Source organism: Zingiber officinale, chromosome 6A, assembly GCF_018446385.1.
Source record: "Zingiber officinale cultivar Zhangliang chromosome 6A, Zo_v1.1, whole genome shotgun sequence".
NCBI classification, from domain to species: Eukaryota; Viridiplantae; Streptophyta; class Magnoliopsida; order Zingiberales; family Zingiberaceae; genus Zingiber; species Zingiber officinale.
The window spans coordinates 150,481,127-150,495,251 of record NC_055997.1 but is presented as its reverse complement, the minus strand read 5'-3'; the positions used below and the strand labels follow the sequence as shown (position 1 = coordinate 150,495,251).

The window sequence follows — 14,125 nt, the reverse complement described above, 5'->3', positions numbered from 1 at the left end:
TATATGGAAAAGTCATTAAATAACTATTAGTAAAAATAATAAAGGATTCTTTTATTTTCTTAATTATCAATATTTTTTATTTTAGCATTATTAGGGTAATCATCATTATTCTAAGTTATAGTAGTTGTGATCCTAACTACTATGTTTTAAGTTATAACAGTTAACTACTAGTTTTAGTAACTATGATTAACTACTATAATAATATTACTATAAATTCATTAAATTATTTTTTTTTTTAAATAAATAATTATTTATAAATTTTATGTTGGAATAGTAATAATAATAATAATAAATTTAGGATAAAAAATAGAGTAAAAATGTAAAATGCTGTTTTAATATTTTAAAAATGAAACACTGAATAACAAAAATAAAGAGTTTTTTATTTTTATTTTTATTTTTATTTGTAACCTATAAAATTAATAAATGTTAGGCATTTATTTATTTTTTGTTTTCCTTGATAATATTCTTACTAACCTAAGAATATTCAGTAAGAAACATTGATCATTCCTTTTATTGTCGAGTTGGAGTGCGGGCAACTACCACGAAGAGAGCATGTGATGCGACGAGACCGCTGATCCCGATCTGGAACATGGCTTCGCTGCCGCTGGGACCTCACCAACCCCCGCCGCCGCAGCCGGCCCACGACCCCGCCGCCGGCGCCCTTCTCTCCCTCGCCCCGCCTCACCTCACGGAAATGCCCGACAACAACAAGGTTCGCTTCCCTCTTTCCCCAACTTGCTGCTTTTCCCTGCCTTTTTGTGCCTTTTGCTTTTAGTGCGGGGACGAAGAATGAGTTCATCCTGTGGGTTTCTCTTCGGGTGAGCTTGATCTCGTTTGGGGATCGGTCGCTGGAGGGATTTCTTGGCGTCCCCGCTGCGGATCTCGTTGGCAAATTGGGTTCGAGTTGTTTTTAGCATAAGCTGTTCGATCTGAGGAATTGAGGGAGCTTGTTTCGTCGCCTTTTTTAGTACTGAACTAGGCTCGAGAAGCTGGCTTCTTGCATCTGATCCATGCTGCTCCGATCGGTTTCTTTAATCATTTTTGTTGATTTGCACTTGTGATCTCCTGCTCAGCCCCGTGTTTGTCTTTTGGTTTGGAATGTTGATGAGCTGCTTTTGTTAGGTCATCGGGACCCTATATTTCAAGACCGCTGAGATACAGTTAGAATTTATTCTCTTTATGTTTGCTGTGTTTAAGGTTTTCGGTGTGAGTCCTCGGCAGAAGTAAATTCTAGGTTTTATTTTCATTTTTTTTTAAGGTTTGTGTTGTGATCTTACACTTAAAATCGCTTCTCTTTGGCATGATAGATTCTCTTGATTCGGTACTTTTCACATGGCATACATTCTATTTCATCAACATGCTTTGCTTCGTGTTCACTTGCTAGACAATGCATCTGAGCTTTGCTTGCAGTGAAGGTTGATGAGTTATTCTTCTTTGACACTTTCTATTGTTATTTTGCTTGTCTCACCTGCAATCCTACATTCTTTAACCTATTTGATGCTATCTCTGGTGGTTTTGTTTCTCCCCCTCTGCGCTTTCTGCTGTGCAGTGTTTTATGTTTGAGCTATTAAGTAGAATGGTTAGTTGTTTTCTTATTAATTTGATCCATGCAGCATTTTTTTTTGTCTTTCTCATGTTTAACTGCCTTACAATACTTATTAGAAGTTTCCACCTTTGTCCAATTTGTTGCAGCAAGAATCTGTTGTTGAAGCTAGTGAATCAGTCACTGGTCATATCATCTCCACAACTATCGGAGGCAAGAATGGGGAACCAAAGCAGGTTATGTGCATATACTTGTATTATCATGTGAAGCGAGATCTTAAGTTGATTCTTCAGCTCACACTTTATTCTGATTTGTTCTTGACATGCAGACCATTAGTTACATGGCAGAGCGTGTCGTGGGGACTGGTTCTTTTGGAATTGTATTCCAGGTTTTGTGTAAATACATCACTAGGTTTCTGGTGCGATTGTCTATTGTATTGTTCTAGACTCAAATGGTTCCTCTGCCAGGCCAAATGCTTGGAATCAGGAGAAACAGTTGCCATAAAGAAGGTTTTACAGGATAAGAGATACAAAAATCGTGAGCTTCAATTGATGCGCTTCATGGATCATCCAAATGTGATTTCGCTCAAGCACTGTTTCTTCTCCACTACAGTCAGAGATGAGCTTTTCCTTAACCTTGTTATGGAATATGTACCTGAATCTCTATACGGTGTCCTTAGGCATTACAGCAGTGCCAACCAGAGGATGCCACTTATACATGTTAAACTGTACACATACCAGGTATTTTTGCCCATTTTTTTAACCACTTTATTGCCATATGAATAAGATAGTAACTTAGATAGTTTGTGCAGATATTCAGGGGGCTGGCTTATATCCATACAGTTTCAGGAGTTTGTCACAGAGATTTAAAGCCACAAAATGTTCTGGTTGGTTTCATAACTTTATATTACAGGAAGTTGCTTGTTTTCTTTTAGTAAAATTATTTCCTTTTACATTCACTGCACGTTCTGCAGGTTGACCCACTTACTCACCAAGTCAAGATATGTGATTTTGGAAGCGCAAAAGTCCTGGTATGCTCAACTTTCCATCAAACTTGTGCCATTGTACTTATTTATTGTGGGAAATATTTTGAGGCTTTAGACTGTTTGGGTCATCATAAGTCACTATGGTAATTCCTTAAAAAATTCTGCCCATTTGCGTAAATACACAATTAATATTAGGACAGTAAACATTCTTAACAGATGGGATTTGTACATCCAAAACCATTTGCATTATATGGTTAGTTCCAGCTGTGCTTAACTACTGAAAAACTAAAATAGAGCCTAGCATTTCTCTAGTCTAAGAGTTAGTCTTTCTATGATGCCTTAATGATGTAACTCCTTAATAGAATGGAAACTGATGCCAAAAGCTTGCATGGTGGTGCCAATGGTTTGCTAGATGTTATATATATATATATATATATATAAAGTTCTGTAGCATTTCCCATACTCCAAACTTACAGGAGTACATGTTTTGTGTTTCTCTCATGTGTGCGCTGGGGATCTTGAATCAAGTGCTAAATGATGGTGCCACAACATGACTAACTGCCACGTCAATCGTGATTAATGTATTATCTCTCTGAAGGGAAATGTGGCTTCTAGAATAAGAAACTAAGCAAAGAATTTTATCCTTGAACGTTTGCCGTCTTGTTTAGTACAATGAAGATCATTTTTGAAGGCTCCACAAGCATGTTTTGCAGTTACCACTTGTTTTCATTAAACACTTTCAGTGCTTTTTACATGTATATTGATTCTTAACTTTTGTGCTATGTATTTCTATCCATTTTGAACAAAAGAGAACTATATGCCATTTTAGTAGCTTTACTGAAGTGATACAAAAGGTTACATCTGTGTTCTATGAGCTGACCAAGGCATCTGTTTCTTCTATAGTCGTGTATACAGCTTTGAAGTCCTCAGTTTCTAGCCAGTACCTTTTCTTTTCTTGGATTCTTGCAATTATTATATTAGTGCAAGAATGATCTTTCATAGACTGAATGTTTCTCCCATTAGCCACGTGACAATCTGTACACCTTGCTTAAATCTAGAATTGACATTGCTTTGGGCTGAACACATCCTGATTCAGAGTTAAATATATCACACAGTGTGCATCTATCGTAATACTTTGCTAATTTCCTCAACACATTATGGTTATCTGTGATGCTCCTACAATAGCTAGGTAGCAAGGGAGGTGCATCCATAGTGTCTTTTGTTAGTTATAGATATATATTGCCCCAATTATAATTTTGTCCTTCTAGTAAAAGTGTGTCTTTCCTTTGTCATATTGTGCTCATCTTTCATTTCATGTTGTTATTTCTTACCAGGTTAAGGGCGAAGCAAACATTTCTTATATTTGTTCTCGCTATTACCGTGCTCCAGAGCTCATTTTTGGTGCAACAGAATATACATCATCGATTGATGTTTGGTCAGCTGGTTGTGTTCTTGCTGAGTTACTACTTGGCCAGGTAAGCATTGCTGAGTTGATATATTCTTGACAAGAAGAATTTGTAGGATGACAGATTTTCATCATCCAACTTCGTTGAATTTGTCAGCCATTATTTCCTGGTGAAAGTGCTGTTGATCAGCTTGTCCAGATAATCAAGGTATAAATTTTGTGGATTCATTTTGTTTCTAATTTGGGTATATATCATTTTCAAAGTTTGCAATAATTGATGAAATGCTATGATTTAGGTTCTTGGAACCCCAACCCGTGAAGAAATTCGGTGTATGAATCCTAACTACACAGAATTTAGATTTCCACAGATAAAAGCTCACCCATGGCACAAGGTAAATCTCACACCATTGTCTAATCTATTGAAGAAATATACTTCTGAAATTTGGGTGAACTGGAAGGGATATATTGTATAATGATTTGGGATGTGTTCCTTTTATGAGCAGTTTAATTATTGTGTAAAATAAATCAAAGTATTTATAACTGCAGACCTATCATGCATCATGCTGTAGGTCCTATCATGCTGGTGTGTGATGATAGATTTGTTGGGTGACCCATTACAAAAGCTTGAGCTATTGGGAAAAGGCCGGCCGAAATCTATTATTGGGCTTCTGCTTTATACAAAGTCAAATTTGATTGTGTGACTGCTTACCGCACCATGCCATTATTTTAACCCTAAAAATGTGATTTTTACCTGCTTGAAAAGTTCGCTATTCTGCAACAGGGACTATCTAGTGCCACACTTTTTTTTTTACTAAGACTGGATAATAGTTGTCAAATATATTTCTATAATTTAAAAGTTTCAATGGAAATGGATATTGTCAATATTATGCATAATGAACCTTTTTTCAAGGATAAAATATGTAACAAATTATGATTTGCAGATTTTCCATAAGAGAATGCCTCCTGAAGCTATTGATCTCATTTCACGCCTACTCCAATACTCCCCAGATTTTCGGTGCTCTGCAGTAAGTTCTTTCCTCTATTTTTCAGACTACTGATTATAAAAAATAATTCTTGCATATGTTGATTCTCATGTGCTATTTCCCTTGACTTTCGTCAACCTATTCTGTCCAGCTTGAAGCATGTGCCCATCCATTTTTCAATGAGCTACGAGAACCCAATATGCGATTGCCAAATGGGCGTCCTCTTCCTCCTCTTTTTAACTTCAAACAAGAAGTATGCAAATTTTTCTATCTTAACTCAGTCAGTGCTTTGGTTTTCTATCTTGATTGACTATTTTATCCTCTTTGCATATATTACCCTGAGTTGTCGGTGCCATGCTGCACCTGCATCATGTATTTCATCTTACCTGCTAGTACTCACAACTGCAATGGCAAGTTTTCTATATGGAGACAGATGACTTGCATCATGTTATAAATAATTGATAATTTCTAACTTGAATCAGTTATGCTAAAAATCATATACCAGATATCTTGCTAGATCGAATGTTTGTTTGTATTAGAAAATCATAAGAATTGTATTCTGAGACTATCCATGCTGACTGGTGATTTTTTTTTTTTAACTAATTGAATGGTAAAACTGATGATAGATTCAGGGTGCTGATTATTAAATGTGTTTTTTTTTTTCAAAAAAAGAGTGAGAAAATCAATTAAAAGTATAATTATTTTTTAATTCCAAATTGTTTATGATTGAAAAACCACAAAATTTGATTCCATGGATGCTTTCAAGAGGCATTTGTTCTCAATAAATGAAAGTTGATCCATGGCAATGATGTACCATTGAGAAGTTCCGCAAGCCTTGTCAGGTGTTGTTCCCTATTCTTCTTTTTCTTAATATTTTCAAGTATAAATATTCTTATTATTCTAGGTAAAAGTACCAATTAGTAACATCAATGGTTAGGTGCGTGACATTTGAAGAACGTAGCAACATGTATCTGTGTGCTATAGTATTAGCCAAATGGAGGTTGACAGATTTCTCATCAGCCTGGAGAAACTCTTACGAGGAGTGAGTTGTTCACTCTCAAAACTCTGCCATATGACATCCTATTGGCTTGGCGGCATTCTCTAAGAGACATAATAGGGAGGCCAAGTCTGTGAATATGGAACTGGAAGAGAAGGCTGATCTACTGTGGGGAGCTATCAAGAGCTTTGACTCGATTTCAAATAATTGAAACTTCGTTTCCTACAATCAAATCCTACCTTGGAACTAGGTGATATTGGAACCACCTTAACCCATCTGTTCCCTATATCCCATCTATTCCACTCCAGCTGAGTTGCAATTGACTTGACTGGACCACCCCAAGCCCTAGCCAAACTTCTACCAGTTTGGGCAAGTTAGACCCGTTCCAACAATTTACCATGTATACATTAATTAGGCATATGAATTTATCTATAAATTTGATCGAAAAACTTATTGGTTAGTCTCATGATGCTTGGTCTTTTATGCAGTTAGCCGGAGCATCGCCAGAACTCATAAACAGACTGATTCCAGAACACATGAGGCGACAATCTGGTCTTAATTTCCTGCATTCAGCCGGCACATAAGCTTGAAGTCTCAAAACTCTTATTCCTAGAACACATCAATAGTTAGCACATAGGAGAGAAAGCTTAGGACGAGGACGAGCTTCCAGACTGTTTGGAGGAGTCTTATCCTAGCTTTTATTCAAGCTTTACAAACCATGATTTACTTGGGATCGTCATGCTAATCAAACTGATGATTCCAAGCAGTGGATGCATGACTAGCGGTTATGGGTGCAGGTTTGTTTTTCCAATGTTGTTTGTCTGTTATTGAACGTCGCATTGCTGTGTTCCATGCAGTAGCCTCTTTTTTCTTTGTTTCTACATCATAGCCAATGTGCTACCTACCTCATCCGGAGTTATTTTGGATCGAGCTGGAACTTGCAAATCTATGTAATGTTTAAGTAATACATAGTTTGTACTTCTATTGTTTTTCCTTCCCGCAGGTGTCGTTGTTGGACTGTAGATTATTTGAATCTTGAATTTGCTATCGAGTATTTTCACTTTGCACTTATTTATGAAATTATTATTGTGATATCGTTCGCCTTTAATAAATTAAATTTAAAGGCGTTAGAAAGTTAATTCTATGTTTTGAGAAATAAATATTGATGAACATGGATGGCGAAGAATTCGAGCATGATCGGACTCCTGGAAAAGTACCTGAGCGACTACCTCTCCAATTACAAAGGTACATTCATTCTTCCACCTTAATTAGTTCTCGGAATAATCATACATGCATACATTCAACCCCATGGCCAGGCCATCTCCTCCATCAACTCAGCCACCACCATCTCTTCGAGCTGGCCAACCACCTCCGCCGCTGCCTCCCCTCCCAGGCCGTCCCTCCACCCATCGTCCCACACGGCATTCAGAGCCACATCTTTGCACTCCAGGTCCCTCTCCAGCTTCACGTAAAGACCATCCCTCTCACTGCCATGTCCATGTCCAATGACCACACTGTACTCCCCAATTAGCTTCCTGATTCCCTTGCAGATCTCCCCTGCCAGATCATGCGTCGACGATCCACGCCCAGACGAGCTAGTCGCGAACCGAGGATGGTGCGCCCGCAGCTCCTGATATCGTCTTCTGCGCTGTAACAACTCGCGTGCGCAGCCCAGGTACAAGTCGGTGGTTTCTGCGGTGGTGCTCGTCGCTTCATAATCATAAATAGTGCTCAGCTGGCAAGCTTCGAGGAGCGAGTTGTCAAGATGCTTCTTCACCTCGCCTGCAACTCTTTTATTAGCGTTGCCAAGGCGGTTGTTGATGGAATCCGAAGGGCGGCGACTTGCTCCAACAAATTGGCTGGTTTTGGCCCTGATTTCGCAGTCGATCTTCCCATCTTTATCGGAATGCTCTGTTACCGATTGTAGGAGAAAGAGTTAATGATCATTTAAGTTTATAAGTTTGGGTGTCACATAAATTGTGTGATTTGACTCTTCTAATTTGTCCGACTAACCCATTTGAATCCACTTGATCTATTCGACCCATTTAACCCATAAGTTTGATTGGCATGTCTGACTAGTTCATCTGACTGACTTTGCATTATAGACCTGATTAAACCATTTTGAACCATCTCTTCTAGAATAACTTGATCAAGGTACGACTTAACCGATTTGACTCATGTGCTAGAACCACTGGATCCTATTAGCCCACTCAATTTGATTAATTTCCAATTGGTTCATCTAATTTAATTTAGCAATTGATTTGATAAGGTCATATGACCCACTTATCTGTTTGACCAAAGTGCCCTCCTTGTCAATCGGCCATCAGTTCGCTGAGCTCAATAGACCAACTAACCAACTAATGCTGTCGGCTTTCTCACTTATTTTATATATATATATATATATATATATATATATACACACACACAAAGACACACACAAAGACAACTATTCCTAAATTCATTAGCAAAGAAATATTCTCAATTATTTGTTTGCGATAATAATGCTTGTTTCAATGCTAATTAATTCACAGAGAATAACTGTCTAGCTACTTACATGACATGAATCAAAAGTAGCATAATTTTCCTAAAGAAAGCATGATGGGATGGCGTACCATTATTGGAAGATCGCGAGCTGTCTTTGTTATTCTGAGCAGGTTCATCAGGAGCAGGTGAAATATCCATTACCATTACTGACGCATCATCTTCTCCCTTACTCGTTCCTTCAACTTTCTCGCCGGAAGTCTAGGAAAACAGAGGCCAGATATCAACCATCCATGCCACAATTTGTATGGTTTAAGACTCCCAACAACACACCAAACAGAGCAAAAATAAGAAAAATTTAACCTTGAGTTTGGCATTAATCTTCTGTGCTGGTTTTACTCCAGTAGCTAATTTCTTTCCAGGACTTGTTACAGAGTGGTACATACTGCTCTTTGCACTCGACGTCGCTGTAGTTTTCTTCGCCTGAGGCAATGGTTGGTGCTCGATATTGTCCTTCTTCAATCTACTGGAGGAGTTTAAGGGCTCTTGTTCCTCTTCTTCGCGGCCCCAAGTTGGTTTTTGCATCGCTATCGCACAGAAATTGGCATCTGAGAAACTGGAGCCATCGCGCTTCGCAGCCTTCTCTCGCTCGATGATGCTCAGCAGAGTCACTCTCTCTAGCGCACCGTCGCGAGACACGCTTGGACTCTCCCTCTCGGGCTTGACCTTGGTTGTGGCGGCGGCGGCGGCGGCGGCGGTGGCGGTGGCGGTTTCTCTTGCAGGGAGCTCTTCCAGGCCCATGAGCCTTGCGGTCAAATTGGGGATTGCCATCTTTCCTTGAGGTCGTCGTAAATTCTTCTCTGGATTCTTGATCCCTATCGCCTCCTCCTCCTCCTCCTCCACCTCCTCTCGGAACGACGAGCCGAATTCGCCGCTTCTGATGTACGACCGTAACGATCTGCTAGAAGATGCTTTGTCGTCTTCGCGAGAGCTCAACAGCAAGCTCTCTCTGATCACCTTCTTGACCTCCTCCTCTTCATGGCAGCAGCTCCTCCAGGAGCAGCTCCCGAATTGCTCACCTTCCTCTGCTCCGAGCTTTCTCCCCAACTTCTCCTCCTCCTCCTTCGCGTTGGCCGTCACGCTCAAAGAATCCTCCAGAAGGACGCCGCTGGGGACGCGCTTGCTTCTCCCATCGAAATTCTGCACCTTGAACAATGAGTTGATCATCTGGGCAAGTTTTCGAGCTCGCCGGGAAATCTCCAGCAGCTGCATGTCGCTGCTCATCCTCCTCACTCCTCAACAATCTTGCAACAAACAAACAAACAAACAAAACAATTAACTAACCTCTTCAATCTTCCGAAACCATTTCCCTCAAACAAATTTCAAAGAAACTAATTAATGAAGAGAAAAGGGAAGATTTTGATTGATCACCTCAAGTCAGAAAGTCGAGGAGAGTGGAAATGGAGTGACAATTAGGGGAAGAGCTTTGACAAATGCCGGGAGGGTGAGAGAAATTGCATGAGCTGTGTGCGTGTGTGTTGATTGGACGAAGCAATTGTTGCAAGGTTGCTGCAAGATGCTGCTCCTGCTGGTCTCTCTCCTCGCTCTCACAGCTCATTCAATGTGAGTAATGCTGGTAGGGACAATGCATACAGTCGTTCTGTAAATGCTCTAATGATAAATAAATACATAAATATTATAAATAAATAAATAAAGAATTAACCATATATATATATATATATAATACTTAATATGGATATTTACGGATGTCATTAATTATTTAATGAACATCCACAATTTTCGGATCTTCTCCACTTTGCCTCACCAAATTAACCTCCTATTTTCTTCTCCTTCCTTAATTCTCCTCTTCCTCTCTAAATTAAAACGTGCATCTCTTCATCTCTCATCATTTGTTCCTCTCTTCTAGCTAGCAACATTAATTAAGCTTTGATCGATCGATATATCAATCTCTATTTGCATGCATTCATGCATGATCACTTCAATCTCTACGTCCTGCCAAATGGAAATGTAGCAATTGTTACGTTCGATTTGTTTGATTCTTCATTGATTTATTAGTTTGTACCAATGACGCGAGAAGGCGCGGTTGAGATCTCCGGCCGTCGTGCACAGAGCGTCGACTTGGGAAGCATAGGAGAAGATGGGGCGTCGACGTTGGCGGCGTTGACAGAGGACAACAATGTGTCGTCGCTCAAGTGCCAAAGCTCAAAGACCTTGAGCAGTGAGCCCTTAACGGAAGCACCACAACCAACCGCCGCCCCGAAATCAAGAACTGGACCACCTCCGGACGTGGAGTTGATAAAGGAGAAGTTCGCCAAGCTCCTGCTCGGCGAAGACATGTCTGGCGCAGGCACAGGAGTTTCCTCAGCTCTGGCTCTCTCCAATGCCATTACTAATCTCGCAGGTTCGATTAACTTCTTCACATTTCCATTTCCATTTCAAAGCTAATTTTTGAAATACTACTTGTTCAGCTTCCGTTTTCGGAGAACAATGGCGCGTGGAACCGATGTCGGATGAACGGAAAGCGAGGTGGAGAAAAGAAGTAGACTGGCTCTTATCAGTCACCGATTACATTGTGGAATTCGTCGCCACTCAACAGACTACCGACGACGGCAAACATATGGAGGTACTTAATTAATTACTCATAAATTGCATTTGATCTAGTTTCACACATGCATGTCGTTCGCAGATAATGGTCACTCAACAGCGAAAAGACCTTCGCATGAGCATCCCGGCCCTTCGGAAGCTCGACGCCATGCTCATCGTAAGAGATTTAATTTAATGATTTTTCATATATATTCAAATTTGGATTAATCTGATCGGTCTTAATTATAATAATCCAGGGCTACTTGGACAACTTCAAGGGTCCAAAAGAGTTTTGGTACTTGTCGAGAGATGCCAAGGATTCTGAAAAGGGACAGAGAGCAGACGATAAGTGGTGGCTTCCGACTGTGAAAGTCCCTGAGAACGGATTGTCGGAGGAATCCCGGAAATGGATTCAGCATCAGAAAGAGCTCGTCGGCCAGGTGCTCAAAGCCGCCCAAGCTATCAACGCCAATGTCCTCATGGAAATGGAGATCCCTGACGACTATATCGAAAACCTCCCCAAGGCATGCAACACTTTACCTTCGATCATTTCATTTCATTCTCAATCTCAACATGAACGTGGTTGGATTTGTCCTCTCGGATGAGTCTAGTGACTAGCACATGAGGTGCTGCTATAATGAGGTCAGGGGTTCGAATCTCGGTAAAACCGAGGTAAATACCTTCCTCATGTGCTAGTCACTATTCTAAAGGTTAGTGGCCACCCGTGATTTACCTCCTCCGTATTGACCCTGGGATGAATTGAGGGGACTATGAGGGCACGGATTCACTTTTTTTTTTTTTTGCCACAATGAACATTGTTGGATTTATTTAATTACACAGAATGGAAGATCAAGCCTCGGAGACTCACTCTACAAGTACATAACAGACGAAGGGTTCGACGCAGAGGCGTTCCTCGAGACCATCGACTTATCCACCGAGCACAAGATCGCCGACCTGAAAAATCGCATCGAAGCATCCGTCGTCATCTGGAAGAGGAAGATGAACAACAAGGAAGTGAAGTCGTCGTGGGCCACGGTGACGGGGGGCGTCACGAATGTAGTTTCGGGCATCAGTTGGGAGAAGCGAGGCTTGTTCGAAGACAGAGCAGAGACCATTCTGCTCATTCTGAAGCACCGATTCCCCGGCATTCCTCAATCAAACCTGGATATAAGCAAGATCGAATACAACAAGGATGTGGGCTATGCCATCCTCGAAAGCTACTCCAGAGTCTTGGAGAGCTTGGCATTCACTGTGATGTCGCGCATTGAAGACGTCCTTCGAGCGGACTCCTGCGCTCGAAATCTGTCTCGCGATGGTTCGATGAAGAATAAGCCTCCGGAGGCGGACTCAGAGCCGGCGACGGCGGACGTGGAGGAAGTCGCTCAGCTCCTGAAAATACAGTCGAATGACTCCATGACGCTGTCGGATTTCATGGACTGGCAGTTCGACAAAGATACACTGGCAGAGGAGGAAGACCCTGCAGGGAACGCAGATAAAATGGCGAGCTTAGAGGAATCAAAGTCGGCCAAGAAATCCCCAAATGTTTCAGCTAACAATAAGAAGTTTTACTATTTGGAGAAGTTGGTGTATTGGGAGCCTCAACATCAATCATAAGTTTTGGCAGCTTTCAACAATCAACATCGATCGATCAACAACGAGATCAACTTATGAGTAATATAAGATATACCAACTGTTATATATATAACTAAACAAGATTCATTGTAGATGTTTTGTATTGAAGATATGTATTAATTCTTTTTAAGTTATGTATATCATTGAGTATTAAAAAGAAAATTAAATGTAATTGAAAGACTACTATTTGATTTTTACTAACTCATCGATGCAGGGGATATCAATTCTTTAGGCAGACATTGTTGAAATCTCAGAAGTCGTTGTAAATTCTTCACTTATCCATTAGATTGGACACTAGCACCACGTTAAAGAGTCAAGTTGGAAACTATACCTTTCAAATGTGCCCAGCTTCCATCAACTTATCGATTCATGCTTGAATCAATTGATTATGCTAGGGCAAAAATTCTGTCGATTTATGCTTGAGTCAAGTTTGTTTTCTGCCAACTAATCGATGTAGGAGAGAGGAAAATAATCCTTTGGGAAGACTTTGATTAGATTTCGGAAATCAATGGAGACCCTTGCATGTCGTGCCCCTCGGATTAGACACTGGTACTCTTTTGAGGAGCCAAGTTGAGAATTATACCTTTCGTATGTGCCCAACTTCCATCAACTTGTCGATTTTTGCTTGAATTACTTGATTCTGCTTGGGCAAAAATCTCCATTTCTTCTACCGGACCAACCAAACATATGAAAGTGTATTCAGCTGATGAGCTATCATAGTCAGAAAAGTACCTGTGACTTCTTTGATGACCAGGTGAAAACATTATGGTTATGCGATAGACGCATAACCAAGTCTTGCTTGAACCTTGAGTGAAGGTCTACAACTACTTAGGTGGTCCCTTCCGGTCGGTCGGGATGTATTTGCACGTCTTTGTGGTGGTCTTCTATCGATCGGGGTATCGACGCCTTTTGGACGACTTGTACTGCCATATCCTGAGTTCGACGAGCATTTCGTGAGTCGGATTAGATTATATCAACATAGTATTTTCTTATTAATGACTGGTCCCCTTTCACTTTCCCGACCTCGCTTCCCACTAAAAACTTAATTTTTTAATAAAAAGTGGAGATTACTACTTGTAAATCACTTAACGTAGGCCTACCAAGTATAATGTAATAAGCGAAAGCTGTGTTCACGACAATGGAGGGCGCCCGCCTATTCATCATCAATAATTCTTCCCCCAAGGAAAGGGAGAGGTCAATTTGACCGAATGATTACATTTCATTCCTTGTGAATCCATATAAGGAGGTATGTAGAATGAAGTTACTCCTCGTTCAATTGTATTTTGTTGAAGACCTTTTTTTGAAAATGATATTAACAATGTTGCCCATATCTATGAACACTCATTTCACCCTGTAGCTGGTGATGAAAGCCTTGACCACCAAAGCATCATCATAAGAGGTTTTATCCCTTCTAGATCCTCAAGCCCAAAGCTAATTGAAGGGCCCTTCCTTTTTCGTCGGTTGGTGCTGACTACATAATTTTCTAGTCTTCTAC

The 14,125-nt window shown here is 40.4% G+C and overlaps 3 protein-coding genes across 3 annotated transcripts; 2 read left to right on the top strand and 1 right to left on the bottom strand.

The window, feature by feature from the left end:
* The first annotated feature begins 492 nt into the window (after positions 1–492).
* Positions 493–6,909, top strand: LOC121998779 (shaggy-related protein kinase eta-like). The gene is made up of 12 exons (XM_042553830.1): positions 493–712; positions 1,693–1,779; positions 1,872–1,931; positions 2,011–2,283; positions 2,355–2,429; positions 2,517–2,573; positions 3,863–4,003; positions 4,091–4,141; positions 4,230–4,325; positions 4,875–4,958; positions 5,068–5,169; positions 6,402–6,909. Exons 1-12 carry the CDS (start codon positions 590–592, stop codon positions 6,495–6,497), a joined length of 1,245 nt encoding a protein of 414 aa, XP_042409764.1. The 5' UTR covers positions 493–589; the 3' UTR covers positions 6,498–6,909.
* A 275-nt stretch (positions 6,910–7,184) lies between these two features.
* LOC121998776 lies at positions 7,185–10,032 on the bottom strand. Its single transcript, XM_042553827.1, has 4 exons — positions 9,826–10,032; positions 8,758–9,698; positions 8,526–8,655; positions 7,185–7,824 (listed from the first exon to the last, which is right to left on the bottom strand). Exons 2-4 carry the CDS (start codon positions 9,676–9,678, stop codon positions 7,214–7,216), a joined length of 1,662 nt encoding a protein of 553 aa, XP_042409761.1. The 5' UTR covers positions 9,679–9,698; positions 9,826–10,032; the 3' UTR covers positions 7,185–7,213.
* A 702-nt stretch (positions 10,033–10,734) lies between these two features.
* LOC121998781 (rop guanine nucleotide exchange factor 9-like) lies at positions 10,735–12,646 on the top strand. Its single transcript, XM_042553831.1, has 5 exons — positions 10,735–10,816; positions 10,884–11,038; positions 11,102–11,176; positions 11,256–11,522; positions 11,839–12,646. Exons 1-5 carry the CDS (start codon positions 10,750–10,752, stop codon positions 12,610–12,612), a joined length of 1,338 nt encoding a protein of 445 aa, XP_042409765.1. The 5' UTR covers positions 10,735–10,749; the 3' UTR covers positions 12,613–12,646.
* The last annotated feature ends 1,479 nt before the right edge of the window (positions 12,647–14,125 follow it).

Coding starts and splice junctions, on each gene's coding strand:
- LOC121998779 (XM_042553830.1), top strand. CDS start 590: ATGGCTTCGCTGCCGCTGGGACCTCACCAACCCCCGCCGCCGCAGCCG. Junction 4,959..5,067: donor CAGATTTTCGGTGCTCTGCA/GTAAGTTCTTTC, acceptor TATTCTGTCCAG/CTTGAAGCATGTGCCCATCC. Junction 5,170..6,401: donor TTTTTAACTTCAAACAAGAA/GTATGCAAATTT, acceptor TCTTTTATGCAG/TTAGCCGGAGCATCGCCAGA.
- LOC121998776 (XM_042553827.1), bottom strand. CDS start 9,678: ATGAGCAGCGACATGCAGCTGCTGGAGATTTCCCGGCGAGCTCGAAAA. Junction 8,656..8,757: donor AGATTAATGCCAAACTCAAG/GTTAAATTTTTC, acceptor CTGTTTTCCTAG/ACTTCCGGCGAGAAAGTTGA. Junction 7,825..8,525: donor CTCGCGATCTTCCAATAATG/GTACGCCATCCC, acceptor AATCGGTAACAG/AGCATTCCGATAAAGATGGG.
- LOC121998781 (XM_042553831.1), top strand. CDS start 10,750: ATGTCTGGCGCAGGCACAGGAGTTTCCTCAGCTCTGGCTCTCTCCAAT. Junction 11,039..11,101: donor ACGACGGCAAACATATGGAG/GTACTTAATTAA, acceptor TGTCGTTCGCAG/ATAATGGTCACTCAACAGCG. Junction 11,177..11,255: donor AGCTCGACGCCATGCTCATC/GTAAGAGATTTA, acceptor ATAATAATCCAG/GGCTACTTGGACAACTTCAA.